Here is a 24,445-nt window from a genome sequence, read left to right as displayed (position 1 = left end):
CACCCAGAACACCCTAGTAACCACCTATCAAACCCTAGCTACCGCCTAGCAACACCCTAGAAACTGCACAGCAAACCCTAGCAACTACCTAGCAACCGCCTAGCAACACCCAGGCAACCACCCAAAACACCCTAGTAACCGCCTAGCAACACCCTAGCAACTGCCCAGAACACCTTAGCAACTGCATAGCAACCACCCACAATACCTAAAGGTCTGTGAAATTCCCTTTGACTTGCATAAAAAATTCTGATTGTTATAACTCCTTGAGCTTTCAAGCTACTTCCACGAAACTCAGCACAGTGCTTCAGGCTGTTCAGACTAATCATGCTATATTTTTACTAACTGACCAGACTCCCCTACTGTTCCTGTAGCGGATGATCAAAAATCCCAAAAATTCACATTGATGGAATGTTCAGAGTCTGGCTCAGAATGTTCAAGATTTCAAACTCTAACTGTGAAAACTCACACACACAATAAGTACACCCCATGGAAATTGTTGGCTTTTTTGACATATTTGTACAATCAAATGTTTGATCCTCTTTGAAACAGTGCCTATTAGTAAGGTTGATACACTATCAAATGACCATAAAATTATAATTTTGTAGTCACTTTCACAATTTAAATGAAGAAAAAACAGATCAGTTATACAGAAAAAGCAAGTACACCCCTACATTTATCACACCTTCAAATACATAAAATTAGAATCAGGTGTTCAAGATTGGGTGCCAGTGATCAGAACCTGCTTGGGGAGTGCAGGTGGAACCTGTCTTATATATACCCCTCTCATATCTAATGTCTGGTGTTCCCTTTGCTAGGTGTGTGGTGCCAAGATTGAAAGAGTTCTGTAAGGCCTTCAGAAAAAAGGTTGTGGATGCCCATGAGTCTGGCAAGGGATTTAAAAAGATCTCCACATTATTTGAAATACATCATTCCATTGTAAGGAAAACAATCTACAAATGGTGCAAATTTCAAACAAATGCCAATTTGTCCAGGACTGACCATCCCAGCAAATTTAGACCAAGAGCAGACCATCTGATGCAAAAAGAAGTCTCCAAGAACCACAAAATTTCATCACAGTATTTGCTAGTAAGTCTTGCAACTCTCGGTGTCAAAGTGCATGCTTCTACAATCAGAAAGAGATTGCACAAATTTTACCTGCATGGGAGGTGTGCCAGGAAAAGCCTTTGCAATACAACAGTTTGCCATTGAGCATATACGCAAAAACCAGGCCTTTTGGAATAATGTACTCTGGACAGATGAATCAAAGATAGAGTTGTTTGGCCACAGTAACAGCAGACATGTTTGTCACAGAACAAAGACAGCTTTTCAGGAGAAGCACCTCATACCAACTATGACGCACTGTGGTGGAAATGTTATTGTTTGGGTTGCTTCACAGCGTCAGGGACTTGACAGCTTGCATTCATTGATTCAACTATGAATTCTGCACAATATCAAAGATTGCTTGAAGATAATGTGAGGCCATCTGTCCGAAAGTTGAAGTTGAACTGAAAGTGGACCTTTCAACAGAATAACGATTCTAAGCACAATAGAAAATTCAACAAGGAATGGCTCAAAAAGAAGAAATTGGAGAGTTATGGAATGGCGTAGTCAAAGCCCGGATTTGAATCTTATTGAAATGTTGAATTTCAACAACTGAAAGGATATTGCATGAAAGAGTGGTCAAAAATTCTAGCAAGCCTGGTGGACAATTATGCAAAACATCTACAAGAAGTTTTTTCTGCTAAAGTGGGCAATACTAGCTTCTGAGGCCAAGGGTGTACCTACATCTTCCACAGAAGAATATCACATCTATTGATATTTAAGTTGAATGAATTAAATTGAAAAAGCTAATTTTCCTTGTGGTTTTGTTCCAGTATATCAACTTCATTAATAGGCACTGTTTCAAAGATGATCAAATGTTTGCTTGTCCAAATATGTCAAAAAAACCAAAAATTTCCATGGGGTGCAATTATTTTTTCACATGACTGACTATCTGTCTGTCTGTCTGATCTGCCAATACTCTAATGTATTGGCACCATGCAATGTTATGGCTGATTGGTGTATGTGACTGACTGACAGAAAACTCATTGGATGTCACTCTGGCTGAATTCAGGAAAACAGTCAAAAATGATTTTGACCAAAAACTGAATTTTTCTGCCAATAAACTCTGTGAAATATCAAAATAGAGAGGAGCACTTACTCATAATATCAATACTGTGGCGACAGGCCGGTGGCCGGCGCACAGGAAACAAAGATCGCTCCCCCGCGACTACCGCAGTGGCGCTGAAGAGACAGCACTGCTTCAGCGCCACCAATGTTTTGGACGGCCAGAGAGCACGTGGCGGCAGGGCGGGGCCACCGACACACCCACGACTCGTGTATGGTGCACGGGGCGGAAAGAATTCCACCATCCAGCAGGCAAGGGGAGAATATAAAAGGCCGATATTCCACGCACAAGAGGGGAGGAGGATGTCCGATCATGTGCGCAAGTAGCTGGCGTGTGTTAAGCGATATTTTGCGACGCATGTATGTCCGCTGACCGCTGCTGTTTGTTTTTCTGTTTTTTTTTTTTTCCAGACGAAGTCGACGCGAGTGAAGGCTCCGCTTCTTGGTTGTAACCGAAGACAGCCGAGACCTTCACCGCCCGATCGCACTGCAACACACACACACACACCCCCCCACACTCCCCACACCATCCGTCTTGAAAAAAGATCCCTCCACGAGCAACCCTAAAACGGCCTCCTGTGTGTCAAATGAACACTCTCCTACACCTGACCAAACGGTGGCTCTACCCTGACCAATGTACCGCCACCAAGGTGGCAGAAAAGGCGGCCATGGACCAGTTCCTGAGAGCTCTGACGGCCGCAGAGCGCCGAGCTGTGGGAATACGTGTGCCCGGAACCCCCAAGGAACTGCTAACTGCCCTAGAACTCACCCTGCCCCTCTTGGAGTTCGGCTGGGATGGGCAGCGACCCCATAGCCCACCCGGAAGGGGGCCGCCACATCGGCCCGACCACTTTAATTTGCCAAAGGAAAAGAGGTCATCCGAAACCGCCCCGCCTACGGGACATCCCAGGAGGAGTCCAGGCCGATGAATCTGGATCGGGGGATGCCGAAGGAGGGTCAAGACTCCGGGCCTGCCGGAGGGGACCCCTACACTCCAGACCCACCGAAACCAGTTCAGCGAAGGAAGGAGGCCCCAGCCCGGCCGGCCTACATGGCCCGGGGCACGAATAACGCCCCGGCCGAAGGTAAGTCACACACAACCCCTAACCCACTCTCCTCTGTATTTCAACAGGTGAGCCGGCAGGGGAACTTCGGCCGGGAGCAGAAAGAGGACGACCGCCTGAAGCTTTGCTGGGCCCAGGTGCGGCAGATTGACGGGGTCGACCAAAACCCAGAATACAGGCTACCCACCTCCTACTTTCTAGTCAGGGGAGGCTTGCTATACCACCGAACACAGAAGGGAAAACATGGACCTCCTGGTAGTCCCCAAGACCTGAACCCAAACACTGCTGCACCTGGCCCATACCCATCCGCTCGGGGGCCACCTGGGGACGCAGAGGTCCGGGCCATTTGTCATCGGTGCCCTCAGTGTCAGCATACCGCCCCCAGGAAACCCCCGCCGGCGCCCCTGATCCCACTTCCCATCATCAGTGCCCCGTTTGAAAGGATCAGCATGGACCTCGTAGGGCTGCTCCCCAAGTCCGCCCGGGACCACAAGTACATACTCGTCAGCGTGGACTACGCCACCCGGTACCCCGAGGTGGTGCCACTACGCAAAGTCACCTCCCGCCACATCGCCAGAGAACTGGTACTCCTGTTCAGTCGTGTGGGGATCCCAAAGGACATTCTGACCGACCAAGGTACGCCTTTTGTGTCCCAGCTAATGTCTGATCTGTGTCGGCTGTTACAGGTGAAACACCTCAAGACGTCTGTCTACCACCTGCAAACTGATGGACTGGTCGAGAGATTCAACCAGACACTAAAACAGATGTTACGCCGGGTGGTAGACAAGGAAGGAAGGAACTGGGACCTCCTCCTTCCCTACGTGCTCTTCACCGTCCGGGAGTGCCCCCAGGCGTCCACGGGCTTCACGCCTGGGAGGGCTCGTCTTCGGACGGCGACCTCGAGGACTGCTGGATGTGGCCCACGAAGCATGGGAGGAGCAACCGTCCCCATTCCGCTCGGTCATCGACTACGTGCAGGAGATGCAAGAGAAGATTGACCAGGTAACCCCGATAGTTCAGGAGCACATGCTAGCCACCCAGGAAGAACAGAAAAGTGTGTACCACCATCCCATGCAGACTCGGGAGTTCCAACCGGGCGATCGGGTGCTCCTGCTAGTGCCCAGTAGTCCCTGCAAGTTCATGGCCCGGTGGCAAGGCCCGTACACAGTCCTCGAGTGAAAAGGCACCGTAAACTACCGCCTGCAGCAGCCCGGTAAGCGAGCAAAGGAAAAACTCTACCACGTGCATCTGCTGAAGAAGTGGGTAAAACCGGCTCCGGTGATATCGGCGTACGCAGCTCTGGACACAGATCACGGCAAGGGTACCTTGGTAGAATTGGGGGAAGATCTTACCCCGACACAAAGACAGGAGCTAACCGAGTTGATGGACCAATTTCCTGATGTTTTTTCTACCTCCCCAGGAATGAGGCAGCTGGTCCACCACGAGATCAAGACCCGTCCTGGAATAGTGTTAAGACAGCGACCCTACCGTGTCCCAGAGGCCCGGCACAAGGCTATCGAGGAAGAAGTTGGCTGAATGCTGCGGGACCACATCATAGAGGAGTCCAACAGTCCCTGGTCCGGCCCCATCGTCGTCGTGCCAAAGCCGGACGGAAGCATGTGACTTTGTAACGACTTCTGGAAGCTGAACCAGGTCTCAGAGTTCGATAGTTATCCCCTCCCCCGAGTGGATGACCTCGTGGAGCAACTGGGGAGGGCTTGGTTCATATCTACCTTGGACCTAACAAAAGGCTACTGGCAAGTTACGCTGGCACCGGATGTGAGACCGAAGACGGCCTTCAGCACAGCCACCGGTCACTGGCAGTACCAGGTTCTTCCCTTCGGGCCACACTGGGCGCCCGCAACATTTCAGCGGCTGATGGACATTGTCCTGTGACCCCACCGTATGTTCGCAGCCACCTACCTAGACGACGTAGTCATCCACTCCTCCACTTGGTCGGACCACCTGTTCCACCTGGGGGAGGTTCTGAAGGAACTCCAGAAGGCTGGGCTGACAGCCAACCCCAAGAAATGCCACCTAGGGCTGACCGAGGCACAGTACCTGGGCTACCGTATTGGCTGGGGTATGCTGAAGCCACAGGCGAAGAAAACCGAGGCAGTGAAGGACTACCCCAGACCCACATCAAAGAAACAGGTACGTGCCTTCTTGGGGTTGGCAGGGTATTACAGCAGGTTCCTGCCTAACTGATCCTCTATAGCTTCCCCCCTCTCAGACCTTATGAAGAAGGGCCAGCCGGACCGGGTGAAATGGTCTGCGGAGGCAGAGCAGGCGTTCCAAGCCCTAAAGGAGGCCATCACCAGCGCCCCAGTGCTATGCAACCCAGACTTCACCCTCCCATTCACCATACACACAGATGCCTCCGAAACCGGGCTCGGCGACGTTCTCTCGCAGACCTTCGACGGAGAGGAACACCCGGTTCTCTACATCAGTCAAAAGTTGTCCCCAGCTGAAAGGAAGTATGCGGCCGTGGAAAGAGAGGCCCTGGCGATAAAGTGGGCCATTGAAGAGCGCCGATACTACCTGTCCGGTCTGCAATTCGTCCTGGTGACAGACCACGCCCCACTGCAGTGGATGGCAAAGGACACTAATGCTAGCGCAACTGCTGCTGCCGCGACTGCCGCTGAAGACACAGCGCTGTTTCAGCACCACCAATGTTTTGGACGGCCAGAGAGCACATGGCGGCAGGGCGGGGCCATCGACACACCCACGGCTTGTGTATGGTGCACCGGGCGGAAAGAATTCTACTATCCAGCGGGCAAGGGGAGAATATAAGAGGTATATTCCATGCACAAGAAGGGAGGACGATCTCCGAGTATGTTAAGCGATATTAAGCATGTGTTAAGCGATATTTTGCGATGCGTGCATGTCCGCTAACCGCTGCTGTCTGTTTTTCAGTTTTGTTTTTTTTTCAGATGAAGTCTAGGCAAGTGAAGGCTCCGCTTCCTGGTTGTAACCGAAGACAGCCGAGACCTTCACCACCCGATCGCACTTCAACACACACACACACACGCACCCACACTCCCCTCACCATCTGTCTTGAATAAAGATCCCTCCACGAGCAACGGCCAAAATACATAAATAAATAAAATAAATAAAAATAAAAAAAGGGGCAAAAATATTAATGGGAAATACTGATAAGTATTTGAACAGTGATGCAATTTTTTTTTTTTAAATATATATAATTTTGCTTCTTTACACCACCACAATGGATTTGAACTTTAGCAATCAAGATGTGATTGAAGTGTAGACTTTCAGCTTTAACTGCTTATGAATTACATCCATTTTTACATAGTCCCTCCATTTTCACAGGCTCAAAAATAACTGGACAAACCAACAATTATAAATATATGGATTATTTTTAATACTTGTAAATCCTTTGCCATCAATGACTGTCTGAAGTCTGGAACCCATGGACATCACCAAATGCTGAGTTTCCTCCTTTGAGATGCTTTGAATTCACCTTCAATTGCTGCTTGTTTGTGGGACTTTCTGAATTCAGTTGTCTTTATAGCTCCATACACTTCAGAATTCATCCTGTTACTTCTATCAGCAGTCACATCACCAATGACCCAGTTCCTTTGGCAGCCAAACATGCCCATGCCATAGCAGTTCCTCCACCATGTTTGACAGATGATGTGGTATGCTTTGGACCATGAGCATTTCCTTTCCTTCTCTACATCCTTCTGGTACAAGTTAATCTTAGTTTTTTTTTCTGTCAAAAGAATCTTGTTACAGAACTAGGCATGCTTTTATAGAAGTTTTTTTTTTTTTTAGATGTTTTCTAACAAAGACTAATCAGGCCTTTCTGTTCTTGAGTGTTACCAGTTGTTTGCATCTTGAGGTAAATGCTCTGTATTTACATTCATGAAGGTATTTCTTGATTGTAGACTTGGACAATGATACACCTACCTCCTCAAGAGTGTTCTTCACTTGGCTTTTTGTAAACGGGTTTTTCTTCACCAAGGCAATAATTCTGCAATCATCCACTTTAATTGTTTTCCAGGCCTTTCAGTGTTCCTGAGTCCGCCAGGGCCCTCCTTGTTTCTAAGAACTTACCAAATTGTTGATTTGGCCATTCCTAAAGTTTCTGCTATAACTCGAATCGGTCTGTTTTGTTTTTTCATCCTAATGACAGCCTCCTTCACTTGCATCTACATCTCTTTGGACCATATTGAGAGTTACCATAAACAGCAACCAAATGCAAATTAAATATATGGAATCAACTCCAGACCATTTATCGCCTTAATTTGTCACGAAATAACAAGGAAACAGGCCACAGCTGGCCATGAAACTGCTTATCAGTCAACTGTCCAATTATTTTGAGCCTGTGAAAATGGAGGGACTATGTAATACAATGGCTGTAATTCCTAAACGGTTATTTCATTATTTTTATTAAACCCCTTGAATTAAACCTTACAGGTTTTTCCTCAGGCTGCCATGCCTTTCGGACATTTTATGAAAATGCCATTTGCTTCCACAGCTAATAAAGGACTTTTGTACAAAACATACTATTACTGGATCCCACAGATCTGGTCATGTTTAAAGTAATCAGGAAGAAAGATATGAGTAAACCACATTAGCCCAAACCTTGTTCATGTTCTAGTAGCTGCAAAGCTTCAACACCATTACTGACGGACGGCCCTGGGCCTAAGTCAGACACAGACTCTGCTTCCATGTCCAGAGATGAGACAGAGTTGGAACGGTTAGATGGCCCTAGAAAGACAGAGCATTTTTACCCTTTAAAAAAAAATCTCACAAGCACCTTTTTGTGGTTAGGACAAACTGAAGCAAATCTTCATGAATTTTCTATCTGGGTATGACTAAACAGTGAGAAAACATCTGGTATTTGTGGGAATACATACCCTCAGAGACTCCTTCCAGATTGTCACTACATAGAGAGAAGCGGAGGGTTTTGTCAGGTTTTCCATGCAGTTTAGCTTCATCAGCTGGGGCATCTCCTTGAGCATCATCAGAAAGTTGCAAGTTCAGCACCTAAAACAAAAAGACAAAATAATATATTTTTTTTACTAGAGCCATAACATTTATCTTATACAATTTTCTAAGTTTGCAAATGCTAGGATTTCTGTATGAAATGATTCTATCTAAAAATGTCAATAGGGCCAAAAAATAAATAAATAATTTAAATGCATCCTATATTGAAATTAATAAGACTGGATTCAAATGTTTTTTAAACACTGTTTCCATTTTAGACCTTTGTTGAAAGAACTATTTAAGGTAAATCTGGGGGCTCAATTATCAACCTTTTTACACAGCTTTGTGTGTAAACCATGCATAGGCACATTTCTATAAATATAATACAATTTATCAAATTCTTGTGGATATGGTTGTGCATATATTGTGTGTATACACTCTTGACCATGTGCATGCAGGAACCACTAGTGGTAGAAATCTAAACGGATCATGAGGAGTTCTCATCCAACTTGGTGTTAATCATACCACCATAATTAACAGAACAATTACTGATTTTGGTGCTCACAACAAGGTTAAGACAGGTGACAGATGAAATGTAAAGTAAAATAATATAAAAGGCACACCTAAAGATTAACTGGGATAATGCATTATTTACAGGTTTGGCTCATGAAGTTTGTGCAGGGAGAATTTTGCTTGCCCAGTGCAGTTACAGTTTAGTTACAGTGCATCGTTAGTCTAGGGTATGGGAGAGGAGGTGGGGTCACTCCTTTTTATAGGCTGTGTGTCTTGTGCAGTTAGACATTCTGAGCTGAGAGAGCTGGTGGTGCTGAGTCAAGCAACTTAATTTGAGGGCATCTTGTTAAGCTTGTTTAGCCACAGGTACAATTCAGTGAGAAACTGGAGACAGGTCTGGCATTTATTTCAGATTTAATTAAATATCAGAATTTCAGAAGTTAAGTGTTTACATACACCAAGTTGACAGTCACTTTAAACGGTCTGAAAGATTCCAGAAATTGATGTAATAACTTTTAGAAGCTTCTGATTGGCCAAGTATCATAATTAAGGGCCAGTGAGTTTTTTGCCCTTGATACAATGGGAAAATACAAGCAACTCAGTCAAGACCTCAGAAAAAAATTGTGGATCTGCAAAAGCGTGGTTGCTCTTTAGAAGCAATTTCCAAAAAACTGGTACCATGAGCATGTGCATAAAGATTTTATGCCAATAAAAAAATTTTGGGACCTGAAAGGAAATTCTCTTATATCATGTACTCTCTTATATTATGAACTGCTATCAAATACCTATGATGAATGTATTCATTTGATTACCTCTTTAAATAAGCTGATCAACTGCTATCCTTGATTATATTATTATGTATTTCTGTGTCAGCATGACACAGGACTTATTTTGCATTATGACTATGTGCTGTGTGTTTTGTTTAAATCTGTCTGACACCTGGACCAGTAGAAACCGTCCACGCACTGCTTGTTATCAATGTGTATAAATACTCTTGGATTGCATGAATAAACTCGGATGTCTATTTGAGCATGCATGTGTCCGTGTGTGTTCACTTAGGCTCCCCAGATCAATCTGAAACGCTCTGAGGCAAATCACACGTTCTAGCTCATAGCAGCATAGAACTAAAAGTTAATAGAAGTAATTGTAGAACAGGCTGGAAGGCATGACGGAAGATCTGACAGGCATAATCTGAGATTCCTGGGATACATGGAAATCCAACAGGACCCCACAGACACTGCATCGTTCAGGAAAGAGGCAAGATTAACTCTCATTAATGAAAACATTTTGTGCCAACTGACCCACAAGACAACAACAAAGGAACTGGTGAAGGATTTGAAAGCATGTGATACCAAAGTACGTACATCCACCATTGAGAAAAGGCTGTTCATCCTTGTGCAAGGAAGAAGCCCCTACTCCAAGACCAGCATAAAAAGCCAGACTGTAGTTTGCATGTGATCACCAGCCTTTTGGAGGAGTGAACTCTTATCTGATGAAACAAAAACTGCACTGTTTGGCCATAATGATCGGCACCAAGTATGGAGGAAAAAAGGATGATGGTTTTAATCTGGAATACATGGGGGTGGCATAATCATATTGTGGGGGTGTTCTGCTGAAAAAGGGACTGGTGCACTTCAGAAAATAGATGGCACCATGAGGATGGTGGATTATCTAGAAATACTGAAGCAAATGACTCATGACATCAGCCAGAAAGTCAAAACATGGTCACAACTGGGTATTCCAGCAGGACAGTGATCCTATGCATATCTCCAAAGTTGTAACAAAATTGTGATGGTCAGTGGATTATTAGATATTTTTTTTAATTTGTTGTCTTTTAAACATTTGACTCCCGTAGAAAATTTGTGGCCTGAATTAAAAAAGCTTGTCTGAGTAAGGAGGCCCCAAAACCTGACTAAGTTACACCAGATCTGTCAGTAGGAATGGGCAAAAAAATCTGGCAAAGTATTGTGAGATGCTAGAATTAAAAGATTAAGACAGTAAAGGCAATGCAAACATTTACTTTGCAAACAGTGCATTGTAAATGTTTGATTCACTGAAAATCTGATAAGTAAATAAATAAATACAAAAATATATAAATAAAAGCTGAAACAAATCTTAGTTATTATTTTGAAATGACCTTTTATGGAAATAAAATAGATACACTAATTGACAAACAGGAAACGCATGGCAACACGAAATGTGTGGAAGTGTGAAAAATCAAATTTGAAATTCTTTAGCCTAAGTGTTTGTAAACTTTTGGCCACAATTATACATGCATTCATATTGCTCAGGCTGCAATATGTTACTTTCCTAATATGGCAGTGGAAAGGACAACAAGGAAAGATTCAAAACTGGCTAATTTTTTTTTCGGGAAACGAAGACACTCGAAAGCCTACGAACGCGAGTTCCACACGTAAGCATAGTGGGGATATTCTGCGTGAGGCTGCACTATGTTGACACTTGTGATTGGCCATAATACCTACAGGTTGCAACCTATGGGAACGCTTCTCTATCAGAAACAATCAGACCACCTCAGGTAAGTTAACAGTCAAGAGAGTCAAAAATCTTAACAGAAACAGTTACTTTAACAGATGCGATATTAGAACCTTTGATATGGATAACACTGCGGGCATGTACCTGAAATGAGCCAGAATTAATCTATTTTGTACACCCTTATTCTTAAATTATTTTCACTATCATAGCTTGCCGAGTGTTATATCCACAGTTATGTTAGCCTACATGTTTATTACAAATAAATAGTTACAAAGAGAAATATGTAACATAATTGTTATAAAGTGAAATATGTAAAGTGTTTTAGCAATAAATATTCTCAAGCCACTATAGGCTTTTACTGTACCACTTTCATTTTATGGCACTGCCACAGGCTGCCATTCTTATTTTTGTTGATAGTAAAAAAGGCAAGAAAGAGAGAGGAGTTTGAAGTGGAGAGAGATTCAGTTGGGCAGAATGAAAAGCTATATTAAATTACATTGGACCACCTGGTAAAAAAAGCTAGGAGTGAGAGGGCAGAGGGTCGTGACATGGAAGATAAGCATGAATGAACAGTGTTTGTTTTGTGCCACACATAATTCATGAATATTCCTGTCTTGATACTCAAGAAAACATTGTTTGGAGGAGACATGAAATAAGTGTAATATTATATATTATAGAGGTATTTACATGGTTATATTATATTTACACATTTTTAACCCCCCCCCCCCAAAAAAAACAAAAACAAACTTTTTTTTGTGTTCCATTTGAGATGATATTACCTTTCTAAAATTCATACACTAGATCAGTGGTTCTCAACCTAAACCCTTATTTCGAACAATCCACAAGGACCCCCTCACTCCACAACAATTATAGGCTAGAAATTAAACAGTCATTTCTATATATGTTGCTTTATTTTATTAATATTTAACATAATAATAATAATAATAATAATAACAACAACAACAACAACAACATTGAATCAAAACATTTCAAGATGAAATTTTTTACATTTTATTGTTGGTGTGACATTTAATTTGACTCTCTGAATTATCCTTTGTTTATTTTATCCATCAATGCAACACCTGAACTTGTCTACCACTCAGGTTTTTGCAAATTATCATTTCATTTGTAAATAAATTTAAAATAAATCAGTCAATGAACGATCGCCAGCTCAGCTAATGTGATATTTGCGAATAACCAAATTGATTAATTTTTAAAACATCTCATTTGAATTTGTTTTGATACATTAAAAATTATATATATATATATATATATATATATATATATATATATATATATATATATATATATATATAAAATTTAAACATTTTCAAAACTTTCCTACAGACCCCCTGCAATTACACCTAGCAAGGCGTTCCCCATACTGTTATGCTAAATGCAACGTCAAAGTTCCCTTTGAAAGGGAATATTTCATATTACATAAGAGACCACTTTTCAAACAAAAAACACAATGAAGACTGCTGAGTTTTGCAGCAAAAATAAGAAGCAAGTGCGACAGTCAAAGTCTCCAGAAGAACAGGTTCTGCAAGACCCTCAGTAAAATTTGCCAGCTAATTTCCTTATAAAACTGCACAAATTGCACCGGTGACTACTATTATTTTTTTATTTTTTTGTCACACCAATTATTTACATTGTTTCATTTACTACCCTTTAGTGCGATATCATGCTAATGAGAATCTTGAATCGTGGAGAGACACACAGATAATGGGCCGATGACAAAAATCATAGCCAAATCGGCCTTGAGATCCTGAACATGGACGTATAAGTGACATCTTTGTATGACAAACAGGAAGGAAGCTATTAAAGAAAATCAATTAAAGTCATTTGATCTTGCTATTACTTTGATCCTGTTTGGATAAATTCCAAAATCTAATCAATCAATTCATCTGCTGGTTACAAAGACAATTCCATAGAAATCTGACAAACATTCAACCAGAGAATCTTGGACAGATGGATGGGCAACCCCACTCAGAAAGTATAAAAACGGATGAAAACAAAGAAAGAACATTTTAGAAAGAGGTCAGCTTGAGGAAACACTGATCACCATGAAGTAAAATGTGTACATTTACTTTCAAACAAACAGGAAACTAAATGCAACATTTAAGTAAATTAACAAATAATAGGGCATTGTATATGGAGCATATGGAGTTCATTTGTTACCTCATTTTCAGGCATCATTCCAGGCATAGTCTGAGAGGAAGTTCCTATTGAGATGACAAGCACCTCCTCAGGCAAAACTTCCAGCTGAGGGTCCTGGTAGCTAGCGTCTGCCTCACTGTCCTGAATGATGTTGGAGCGGGAGCGGCTACGGGTGGCTGCTGGCAAATGGGCATATCAGTGGATCTTTAGTGTAGCATAAGAGAGGGTAGATACTTAAACAGAAAACTGCATTTAATGTGGCATAATACAGTACAAAGAGGTGATCCAAAATGAATCGGAAAGTTATAAATAGATTCATTATTAAATTATATCTAACTGCATACTAAGAACTATGCAAGCAGTCAATTACAGTGCTCAACATTTAATCATAATGTGGCTCACATATACCTTATATTAATAAGGATCAAGGCCCAAAGCAATCGTACTAATACTCATATGTGGGCCCTGGCATTAATATTGTGGTGACACCCTAGTAATGGGGGAATGGACACAGGTGGCAGGCTTTAAATGGGGTTGAAATTGGCCCTTTATATATATATATATATATATATATATATATATATATATATATATATATATATATATATAAATATTTGTGTGTGTGTGTGTGTATATATATATATATATATATATATATATATATATATATATATATATATATATATATATATATATATATATATATACACACACACACACACACACACACACACACTAGTCTAGAGCTGTAACAACTAATCGATAAAATCGAGAATCGATTATGAAAATCGTTGTCAACGCATCTCGTTATCGGTTAGCTGGTATGTGTGCAGCACAGGGTACATTTACTCAACACGTTACTTCTGTTCCGAAAATATGCTTCGAATAGTAAATACTAAAGTTGTGTCCCAAATTAAGTACTATACACTTGCACTATGTACTGTATACTCTACTGTCTATAGTGTGTGAATTTTAGAAAGGTAATATCATCTCAAATGGAACATAGTGTTTTTTTTTTTACTAACCGGAAGTGTAAGCCGCTTCCTAGTCGACCGCACATGACGTCATACGCATGTAATGTGATGCCGCTAACTTTAGCAGACACCCAGAGTCACAGACAATGACTTTCTTCAGTTTACTGTTTATGTCAACGTTACCTTTTATTCCCAACATGATCTCAGTCACCATCAGACGGAGGCATAATAGTCAAGTGACTGAAGAAGAATGTCCTCTAAGTCAGGGGAGAATTTTATATTAAGCACTGTGGAGATCAAACAGTGATGCACAAGCACAAACTCATGTTCACATCCAGAATGCTCCACGGTGTGCAAGGGGCTGGGGAAACTGGTGCAAGTTGCTTAAAAGGTTTAGGTTAATGTAAGTGTATTGTCATTATATGACAATGGTGTACTTGCATGCTTGCAGTGTAAATTCTATTGTTTATTATAACGGAAGTGATCAATTAGTAACGGCGCCACGGTAATGCACAGTGTAGCGTGAGTAAGATCTGTAATGTCTAAAACAGAAGTAAAACTATTTTCCTAAAGACAGTGAGTAACAGAAACCACAAGGTGCAGGGAAAGTGAGTTTTTATTATTAATTTAGGACTGTAGTTTAATTCAGTGCTTTTTGTGCATCCATAAAAAAATAATGCATCAATACTTATATATATATATATAAACTTTAAATATATATTTATATATATTTTATTAAGTATAAAATGTATTCTATTAAATAATTACATTTATTTTATTTATTTATTTAAGTATTTTATATACACAAGTATTTATGCATTATTTTGCAGACACACCAGTTAGATAGGACCATCCTGAGCTGAGATAGAGCTTTGAAATGAGGAAGAAACCTTGAGAGGAACCAGACTCAGAAGGGAACTGTGCTCACTGAAACTTCAGTGCCTGTTGAGACCTTGCTGCAGGTCTTTTGCAGTCACTCGAGGGTTTTTCCACAACCTGCCATCTCAGAAATCTGGTTGCAGCCATTGATAGCTTCCTTTTTCTGCCCCATCCAGGTATTTTGCTAGTTTTCTACCCCTAGCCAGTTCAGAGCAACTAATGAAACCCTTGATTAGTTGCATCAGGTGAGACAATATCTGTTTTGCATATTTGTGCTGTTGTGCGGGATTCTATTCAGGGGGTTGAATAATTTTGAAACTGGAGAAGTTATTATAAGTTTCATTTTCAGTTGAATTTGGGGAAACCACTTGAAGCATTTGGTGTGTTGAACTATTTCAATTGCTTTTGTTTGATTTGTTCATTGCAAACAGCTGAAAGTCTGTAAATTTTGACAATAAACCTGATTTGCAAGTAGGGTTGAAATTTTTTTTATTGCAACTGTAAATATGAGGAAATGAAAGCTGAAATTCTGATCTATCATCTCATTTATCTTTGGTCTCAAACCCAAATGTCTTCAATGTATAGCGAAAACAATGGAATTGGCTTTGCTGTTCCAATACTTTCAGAGGGACTGTACTTTTCTAATATTGGCCAAGTCAAACATACATTGTCCTGTGCCTATTTTGAGTTCATTAATGTGAAATAAAATCGGTCAATTTATGATGGTATTGGGAATCGCTGATATCCATCCATCTATCACAATGGATATGAATTTGGACAATTTTAATGTCTGTCAGAAATTGTGGTGTTTGTAGCTTTATCCCTCTTACCCCTAAGTTCCCACAGTATTATGTCCCATAACCCTATGTTCCCCAGAGATACAGCACACCAACCCTGAGTTCCTGGGCAAAAATCAACATTTTAATTTTAACATTTTTAGGCCTTGAAACAACTTATAATAATGTATTTGTGTAATATTACTTTGAAAATGAAGCAGGTCAGTGTTTTTACTAAACTTAGAGCACAATTCTTAACTAGAGAAATGACGAAAAATGCTCGCTAAAATCCTTATACTCATTTAGAAGTACCATACGAGCATCAGCGTGGTCAATGCCTTTGAATAAATTCAAGTAAATAATAAATAAATAAATGCATTTTAGCGCCAAAAGTCAAGTTTCTGGTGATAATCAGACCAGCAGGTAGTGTTTTCACGAATGCACAGAAATGGTCCCGTTATGACTCCAGACCCCTGCAGTGTCAGTCGCACTGGTTGATGCTGAAGATGAAGACGGATCAGGGTCTGAATCAGGAGAGATTGCGTCTCTATCAGTTTCGGTTTCGGTTTCAACATCGCCTGAACTTTCACTGCTGTCACTATCTAGAATCCTCGCTCTCGCCTGTGTAACTGTGTATGTTTTCTTTTTTTTCCACTGTTTTAGATGTACCTGTGTTCACTGTAGGTGTAACTTTAGCTGGAACACGATTAGCTTTTCGCTTTGGTATTTTTAGTTCACTTCTACTAGTACACCAATATTCACGCTTGGATCAGCTTCATCGTAATGCCGGCGTAATAACCTAATCATGTCGTGACGTCATGACGTCATCAACATTCCGGGTCAAAAAATAATAATTAAATAAGTAAGGAATCATAGCAGAGTAATGCCGGTATACCAGCCTTACGGGGATAACGTTTACACTGTAAAACCACTATATCGGCCTTACGGGGATTTGGCATAGACGACCAAGCCGGTATTTCGTCCTTACGGGAATAGATCAAAGACGGGCAAGCCGGTTTTTCGGCCATACGAGGTAAGAGGGTTAAAATAAAAGATAAAATAAAAAAATGGAATAAAAAAATGGTGTTTTCTTGTAAACGTCTTTACTCAAAAAACATGAATGGGGTTTTATTGAAGTAGTTCAGAACATTTTCATTTTACTTAAACTTAATCAGCATTACTGAAATTGTTAACAGGTAATTAGTAGTTGTAAAAAATAGATAAATAATTAATAAAATAAACAAAAAACAAAAAACAAAACAAAAAAAAAAAAAAACACACAAGTAACTTGTAATGCTACCGACTAGCAGCTAGTGAACTTGTAACCAGCTTCCAGTATTTTTTTGGCAGACTTTACGTCTGCTTGGCCACACCCACATCTTTTCCCCTGAACTGCTGTGGCAATACCCTGCTCACGCACGCTGGTTAACCTACACCCCTCCAAATCCATGAGTGATACTATCTTCAAACAGCAATAATTAAGGGGCACAAAAGGACAACGATCACTCTAGCCTAACTAAAAAAAGTCTCCATTTACGAAGGACACCCAAATGAGTCCAGTTGAGAGCTTGTGAGATGGGGGAAGCGGTGGGGCTTACAGGCAGGGTTAGTTCATACTGGGGAGTTTAAAACACCTGTGCAAAACATTCTCATGCCAATTGGCTCACCTTCAGTTTTAGTAAATACATTCTGGCAGACCCTGATGTTAAATTGCGAAGCTACTACCCAAAATGTGTAAAGGTTGTCATGTCTGGTAATATAATATAATCTGAGCAATCATCAATGGATATTGTGAAAGCGTAATACTGTGTAGGGAAGATATAATCATTATATCGCACATGCCAAAAAAAATAGTAAATAAAAATTATTGAACAATTGTATTACACAGTAGTAGCACCAACAAGCTCACAAATTAAGGCCCTGCATAGTAGCAATAAACTGTATGGCTTTAGTTGAAAATCATGACAGACTTCTTTAAAATGCTGAATTAAATGTCAAAGATGCTCCCTCATTTTCCTGTTAATATGCTAATTGCCTGGAAGCTATAAAAAACAAGTAAAGCTGTAAGCAACTAAAATGAAAATAGTGTTCTGGCCCCCTAAAGAGATTTTTGTTAAAAAGGGATTTAAGTAGCTAAATTATATCAGAATTATTAAGGACTGCAAAACTCAAGATTAAAAAAAGACCAGGAAATGTATTTTCCAATCTTCAACTGTACAATTTCAATATGGAATTCTCATGGTTCGACGTGTTGTGCGTTCTGAGATGCTTTTTCATTCACCACAGGTAGGAAGCATGGTTATTTTAGTTCCCTGAGCCTTCCTGTTCGCTCGAACCAGTCTAGACATTCTCTGATGAGTGTAAATGCTACATCTTCCACTACTAAATTTTAGCAAAAAAATAAAAATATAGTGCAAATACCCAAGGGCAATCTGTTCTTCCTGTTGACAGGTGTAGTAGCTGGGGAAAGCTGAGGTGTGAGCTCCAAGCTGTTACTCTTGACTGCATGGGACTGAGGTACACTGGCTAGCAGTGTTTCCAGAGCTAAATGGTCTTCCTCTCTGAGATGGTCACCAGTAGTCACGCTGCGGCGCACAAAGTCCACCTGAACAGAGCAAATACTTATTATGGTTTAAAAAGTAGTGAACATGAAAAGGTGTGTGTGTTCAATCACCAATATTACTACAGCTTCGGCTTGTGCGATATGATTTTATAATCCCTAAACAATATTAACACTGCCACAATGTCCACTGTACTCCAATTATATTACAATGCCACATCTGACAACCTTTACGCATTTTACATAAGAGCTCCTAAATGTAACATCCATATATGCTAGTATAAGTTACTACTCAGATGTATGACCAAATTTCAGTCTTTTTCTGCCCAATAAAACTCTAAATGAACCAACCGACATATTCTAGAAATAATTTGAACAGGCATTTTGAATCCTTCAATTTTGGAAGCCCCTGGAAGCCTTTCCCCTTCCTCCCATCTCAGATGCACACAACTGAACTTGCAGGCACCCTCACTGTTTATTATTGCAGAATCACCTACAGTTGAGGCCAAAAGTTAACATACACCTAAGCTAAACTCAAACTCAATTTTTCACAACTCCACAGCATTTCATGATACCACACCTTTCTTGTGTTAAGTCAAATAAGGTATCTACATTATTTCCATAATAGGTCATTTTAAAATAATAGTTAAGAAACATTTTCAATGTGTCAAAATTTACATACGCTTTGTTAGTATTTGTGGTATAGTCATTAATTTACTTGATGTTGAATTATTGTTCTGCTTATTATGGACAAACAGTTAAATTTTTATTTCATCTGTCCAGAGAACACTAAACCAAAAGGCTGTTTATCACCTGCAAACTTCAATCTGGCTTTTTTATGCTGTTCTTTAATAGGGGCTTCTTTCGTTCATGACGGCATTTCAGGCCATGGCAATGTAGGACTCACTGAAAGGGGAGTCCTTTCAGTTCCTTTTTGTTGTCTTGGGGTTCAGTTGAACCTTTATGCCGAAAGTGTGTTCATCACTGAGAGTTAATTTGTGTCTCCTTCCTGAACAAAGCAGTATCTGTGTGGTCCCAAGATTTTTATATTAACATAAATTAATTTGACCAGATTACAAATGAAGTTGAGTTGCTTGTATTAAAAAAAAAAAAACTGAGCTTGAATGTCTGTGGCCTAGGTGCGTGTAAACTTTTGGACTTGAATGTAAAAATCCACCATCCAGCTTAGTTTTTGTGATTGCCACTGCTGGCAATCACAAAAAGAATAATATTAATATTATTATTATTATTATTATTATTAACATTATTAATAATAATATTATGCACTCTCCTACGTACTCTCTTTAAACCTGAAATTGTGGAAATGCTCATTTTCTGTCTTTATAAAGGCTATACTTTTGGACAATTACATCATTTATCACAAATATTTTTGAATGGAACAACACAAGCAGGGAAAAAACAAATTAACACAGCACAAACATAATTACAGCTAATTAAATTAATTAATTATTGTTACCAAAGCCAGAAGCTGATTGTTTGTGATATAAACCACAGTTCGTGTGAGACCCTCTAAAAGGTTCATTGAAGACATGGGAGGGGTCTCCACAGTTCTTCCACCAGTCATGACATCCAAAAAGGCAGCGACACAACTCTACGGAGACAAACCCAAAAGTTAAGCAGCGCAACCACAGTTTGATACACAAAAGATTACCTGAAACTACTTTAAATTATTTAAGGCATGAATTAAACAGTCCAGACAGGTCAACACAAACAGTCTTACTTTGTCAAATTTCGACAAATTGCTTTTCCGTCGAGGATCTCCATCATCTGTGTCAGCCATGGCTAGCTGCTGTAGCAATTGCCCCACCTGTAATAATTTCATATATCATCAATATATACTTTAAAAATAATACATATTCAATAGATTTATGATTCAAATAAATGTCTGGTTTCACTTGTGCAAAAATTTCAACCACATTTAACCCTGCCATGAAGGAAAAGATGCACTATTCAGACATGGTCATTTATTTTTGTTTTTAACAGTGTACCTTAAAAAGTATTGAAGACGTAAATGTAATTTGCAGTCTCTGTGTGCAGGTTGGTTTAAGCACATAAGTAAATAATATAATAACCTAAAACAGTTATGCCCTGTATCAGTTTTAGTTTACCTATGGAAAAGATGACTACCGTAGCCTTCCTGTCAGCTCAAACTAGTCTGGCCATTGACCACTGACCATCCTAAACAACAATGGGTTTCCCACCCACAGAACTGCCTGTGCGAATTTTCAGTGGAATTTTTGTTGTTTTTGGACCATTCTGTGCTGTTCTGAAAATCCCAAGAGATCAGCAGTTTCTGAAATACTAAAACCCATCTGGCACCAACAACCATGACATGGTCAAAGTTACTGAGATATGTGATCATTATCTGAAGCTTTTGACCTGTATCTGCATGATTTTATCCACAGTCCTGCTGTCCCATGATTGTCTTATTAGATAATTACATGAATGAGCAGATGTGCCTAATAAAATAAATTTTATTTTTCAACTTTATTGAGAAAGATAAGGTAGCAATCACCAGACAATCTTACAGAAAGCAATACTTTAAACAAACCAAATAAAACAGAAGCATAAGAGTACAGACAAAACACAATTATTCCCCACTACTTCCCCTATATTAAAACACTAAATCTCACCCACAGAATGAAAGAAAGAAAAAAAGGAAAGAGCAAAAAAGAAAAGGTCAGATGAAAAGTTAGTCAGTCACTGGATAGATTTAGAGATCACAATGATCTCTAAATACTTAAGCCAAACCTACTAAGCTTGAACCGAAAGTCAGACTGTTGAAGCTGCAATGCAAGTTTGTTAATGGGATAACACTCACTCTTAAGAAGATTCACTTTATAACTGGAAAAGAAACCAAACTCCTCCAGTACAGATATACAGTGCCCTCCAATAATGTTGGCACCCTTGGTAAATATGAGCAAAGAAGGCTGTGAAAAATCGTTTTTATTGTTTAATCTTTTGATATGTTATATTTGATACTCAGCTCTCATGGATAAACAATTGCAACCACAACACAGGTTTATCCAAAACATCCTGTTAAATGTAGATTTGCAACAATTAATGTCACCCTTTTAGTCAATACTTTGTGCTACCTCCCTTTGCCAAGATAACAGCTTTTAGTCTTCTCCTATAATGCCAGATGAGGTTGGAGAATACATGGCAAGGAATCCGAGACCATTCCTCGATACAGAATTTCTCCAGATCCTTCAAATTTCAAGGTCCATGCTGGTGGACTCTCCTCTTCAGTTTGCCCCATAGGTTTTCTAAGGTTTAAAGTCAGGGGACTGGGATGGCCATGGCAGGTCCCTGATTTTGTGGTCAGTAAACCATTTTTGTGTTGATTTTGACATATGTTTTGGATCATTGTCTGATGGAAGATCCAACCACGGCCCATTTTAAGCATTCTGCCAGAGGCAGTCAGGTTTTCATTTAATATCTGTTGATATTTGATAGAGCCCATGATGCCATGTATCCTAACAAAATGTCCAGGTCATCTGGCAGAAAAAGAGCCCCAAAACATATTTTTTGGGCATGAGGTACTTACCTCCATATGGCTACCGGTCTGTGTGTCAAACCCACCTCTGGTGTTTATTGCCAAAAAGCTCTATTTTGGTTTCATCTGACCATAGACCTCAATCCCATTTGAAGTCCCAGTAATGTCTGGCAAACTAATAACGTTTGAATTTGGTTTTGGAGGAGTCTAGAGGCTTTTTCTTGAAACCTTTCCAAACAACTTGTGGTGACAGTGACTTCGGATTGGAGTTTTGGAGACTTTGACCCCTAGGTGCAACTAACTTCTGCAATTTTCCAGCTGTAATCCTTGAAGATTTTTTGGCCACTAGAACCATCCTCTTCACAGTGCATTCAGACAATATACAGTATCTCATAAAAGTGAGTATACCCCTCACATTTTAGCAAATATTTGATTATATCTTTTAATGTGACAACACTGAAGAAATGACACTTTGCTACAATGTAAAGCATTGAGTGTACAGCTTGTATAACAGTGTAAATTTGCTGTCCCCTCAAAACAACTCAACACAGCCATTAATGTCTAAACCGCTGGCAACAAAACTGAGTACACCCCCAAGTGAAAATGTCCAAATTGGGCCCAATTATCCATTTTCCCTCCCTGGTGTCATGTGACTTGTTAGTGTTACAAGGTCTCACGTGTGAATGGGGAGCAGGTGTGTTAAATTTGGTGTCATCGCTCTCACACTCCCTCATACTGGTCACTGGAAGTTGAACATGGCACCTCATGGCAAAGAACTCTCTGAGGACCTGAAAAAAAATATTTGTTACTCTACATAAAGATGGCCTAGGCTATAAGAAGATTGCCAAGACCCTGACACAGAGCTGCAGCATGGTGGCCAAGACCATACAGCGGTTTAACAGGACAGGTTCTACTCAGAACAGGCCTCGCCATGGTCGACCAAAGAAGTTGAGTGCACATGCTCAGCATCATATCCAGAGGTTGTCTTTGAGATACAGACATAGGAGTGCTACTAGCATTGCTGTAGAGGTTGAAGTGGTAGGGGGTCAGCCTGTCAGTGCTCTGACCATACGCCGCACACTGCATCAAATTGGTCTGCATGGCTGTCGTCCCAGAAGGAAGCCTCTTCTAAAGATGATGCACAAGAAAGCCCGCAAACAGTTTGCTGAAGACAAGCAGACTAAGGATATGGATTACTGGAACCATGTCCTGTGGTCTGATGAGACCAAGATAAACTTATTTGGTTCAGATGGTGTCAAGTGTGTGTGGCGGCAACCAGGTGAGGAGTACAAAGACAAGTGTGTCTTGCCTACAGTCAAGCATGGTGGTGGGAGTGTCATGGTCTGGGGCTGCATGAGTGCTGCTGGCACTGGGGAGCTACAGTTCATTGAGGGAACCATGAATGCCAACATGTACTGTGACATACTGAAGCAGAGCATGATCCCCTCCCTTCAGAGACTGGGCCGCAGGGCAGTATTCCACCATGATAACGACCCCAAACACATCTCCAAGATGACCACTGCCTTGCTAAAGAAGCTGAGGGTGATGGACTGGCCAAGCATGTCTCCAGACCTAAACCCTATTGAGTATCTGTGGGGCATCCTCAAATGGAAGATGGAGGAGCACAAGGTCTCTAACATCCACCAGCTCTGTGATGTCGTCATGGAGGAGTGGAAGAGGACTCCAGTGGCAACCATGCCCAAGAGGGTTAAGACAGTGCTGGAAAATAATGGTGGCCACACAAAATATTGACACTTTGGGCCCAATTTGGACATTTTCACTTAGGGGTGTACTCACTTTTGTTGCCAGCGGTTTAGACATTAATGGCTGTGTCTCGAGTTATTTTGAGGGGACAGCAAATTTACACTGTTACACAAGCTGTACACTCACTACTTTACATTGTAGCAAAGTGTCATTTCTTCAGTGTTGTCACATGAAAAGATATAATCAAATATTTACAAAAATGTGAGGGGTGTACTCACTTTTGTGAGACACTGTAGATACACGTCCAATTCCAGGTTGATTCATAACATTTCCAGTTGACTGGAACTTCTTAATTATTGCCCTGATGTTGTAAATGGGCATTTTCAATGCTTGTGCTATTTTCTTATAACCACTTCCCATTTTGTGACGCTCAACCATCTTTTGCTGTACATCACAGCTATATTACTTGGTCTTACCCATTGTTATGAATGACTAAGGGAGTTTGGCTCCCATGTGTTACCTCATATTTATACCCCAGGGAAACAAGTCATGGTTCAACAATTTCCTGTTCCTAGTTACCCAGGTGTAATAAAAGAAATATGTAAATGGGAATATACTTCAAATAAATTTCTCTCATATGGATTCATAGAGGTGCCAATAATTGCTGCACACCTACATTTAACAGA

General features: G+C 40.6%; 1 protein-coding gene across 12 annotated transcripts in view; it reads right to left on the bottom strand.

Annotated features, from left to right (window-relative positions):
• Nucleotides 1–24,445, bottom strand: part of gapvd1 (GTPase activating protein and VPS9 domains 1) — a 152,302-nt gene that overhangs the window by 70,960 nt on the left and 56,897 nt on the right. For 9 of the 12 annotated variants that reach the window (XM_053624796.1, XM_053624797.1, XM_053624789.1 and 6 more), the window contains 6 exons: nt 20,280–20,366; nt 20,016–20,150; nt 18,400–18,583; nt 13,371–13,528; nt 8,114–8,243; nt 7,839–7,964 (listed from right to left, as the gene is read on the bottom strand). In XM_053624796.1, the coding sequence (XP_053480771.1) occupies nt 7,839–7,964; nt 8,114–8,243; nt 13,371–13,528; nt 18,400–18,583; nt 20,016–20,150; nt 20,280–20,366 (820 nt within the window). The remainder of the gene's footprint in view (nt 1–7,838; nt 7,965–8,113; nt 8,244–13,370; nt 13,529–18,399; nt 18,584–20,015; nt 20,151–20,279; nt 20,367–24,445) is intronic. The other 3 variants (XM_053624790.1, XM_053624793.1, XM_053624795.1) reach the window with 1 other exon arrangement.

Source organism: Ictalurus furcatus, chromosome 5 (genome assembly GCF_023375685.1).
Source record: "Ictalurus furcatus strain D&B chromosome 5, Billie_1.0, whole genome shotgun sequence".
Lineage (NCBI taxonomy): Eukaryota > Metazoa > Chordata > Actinopteri > Siluriformes > Ictaluridae > Ictalurus > Ictalurus furcatus.
Note: the sequence above shows the minus strand (reverse complement) of the source record. Positions and strands in the feature narration are given on the sequence as shown.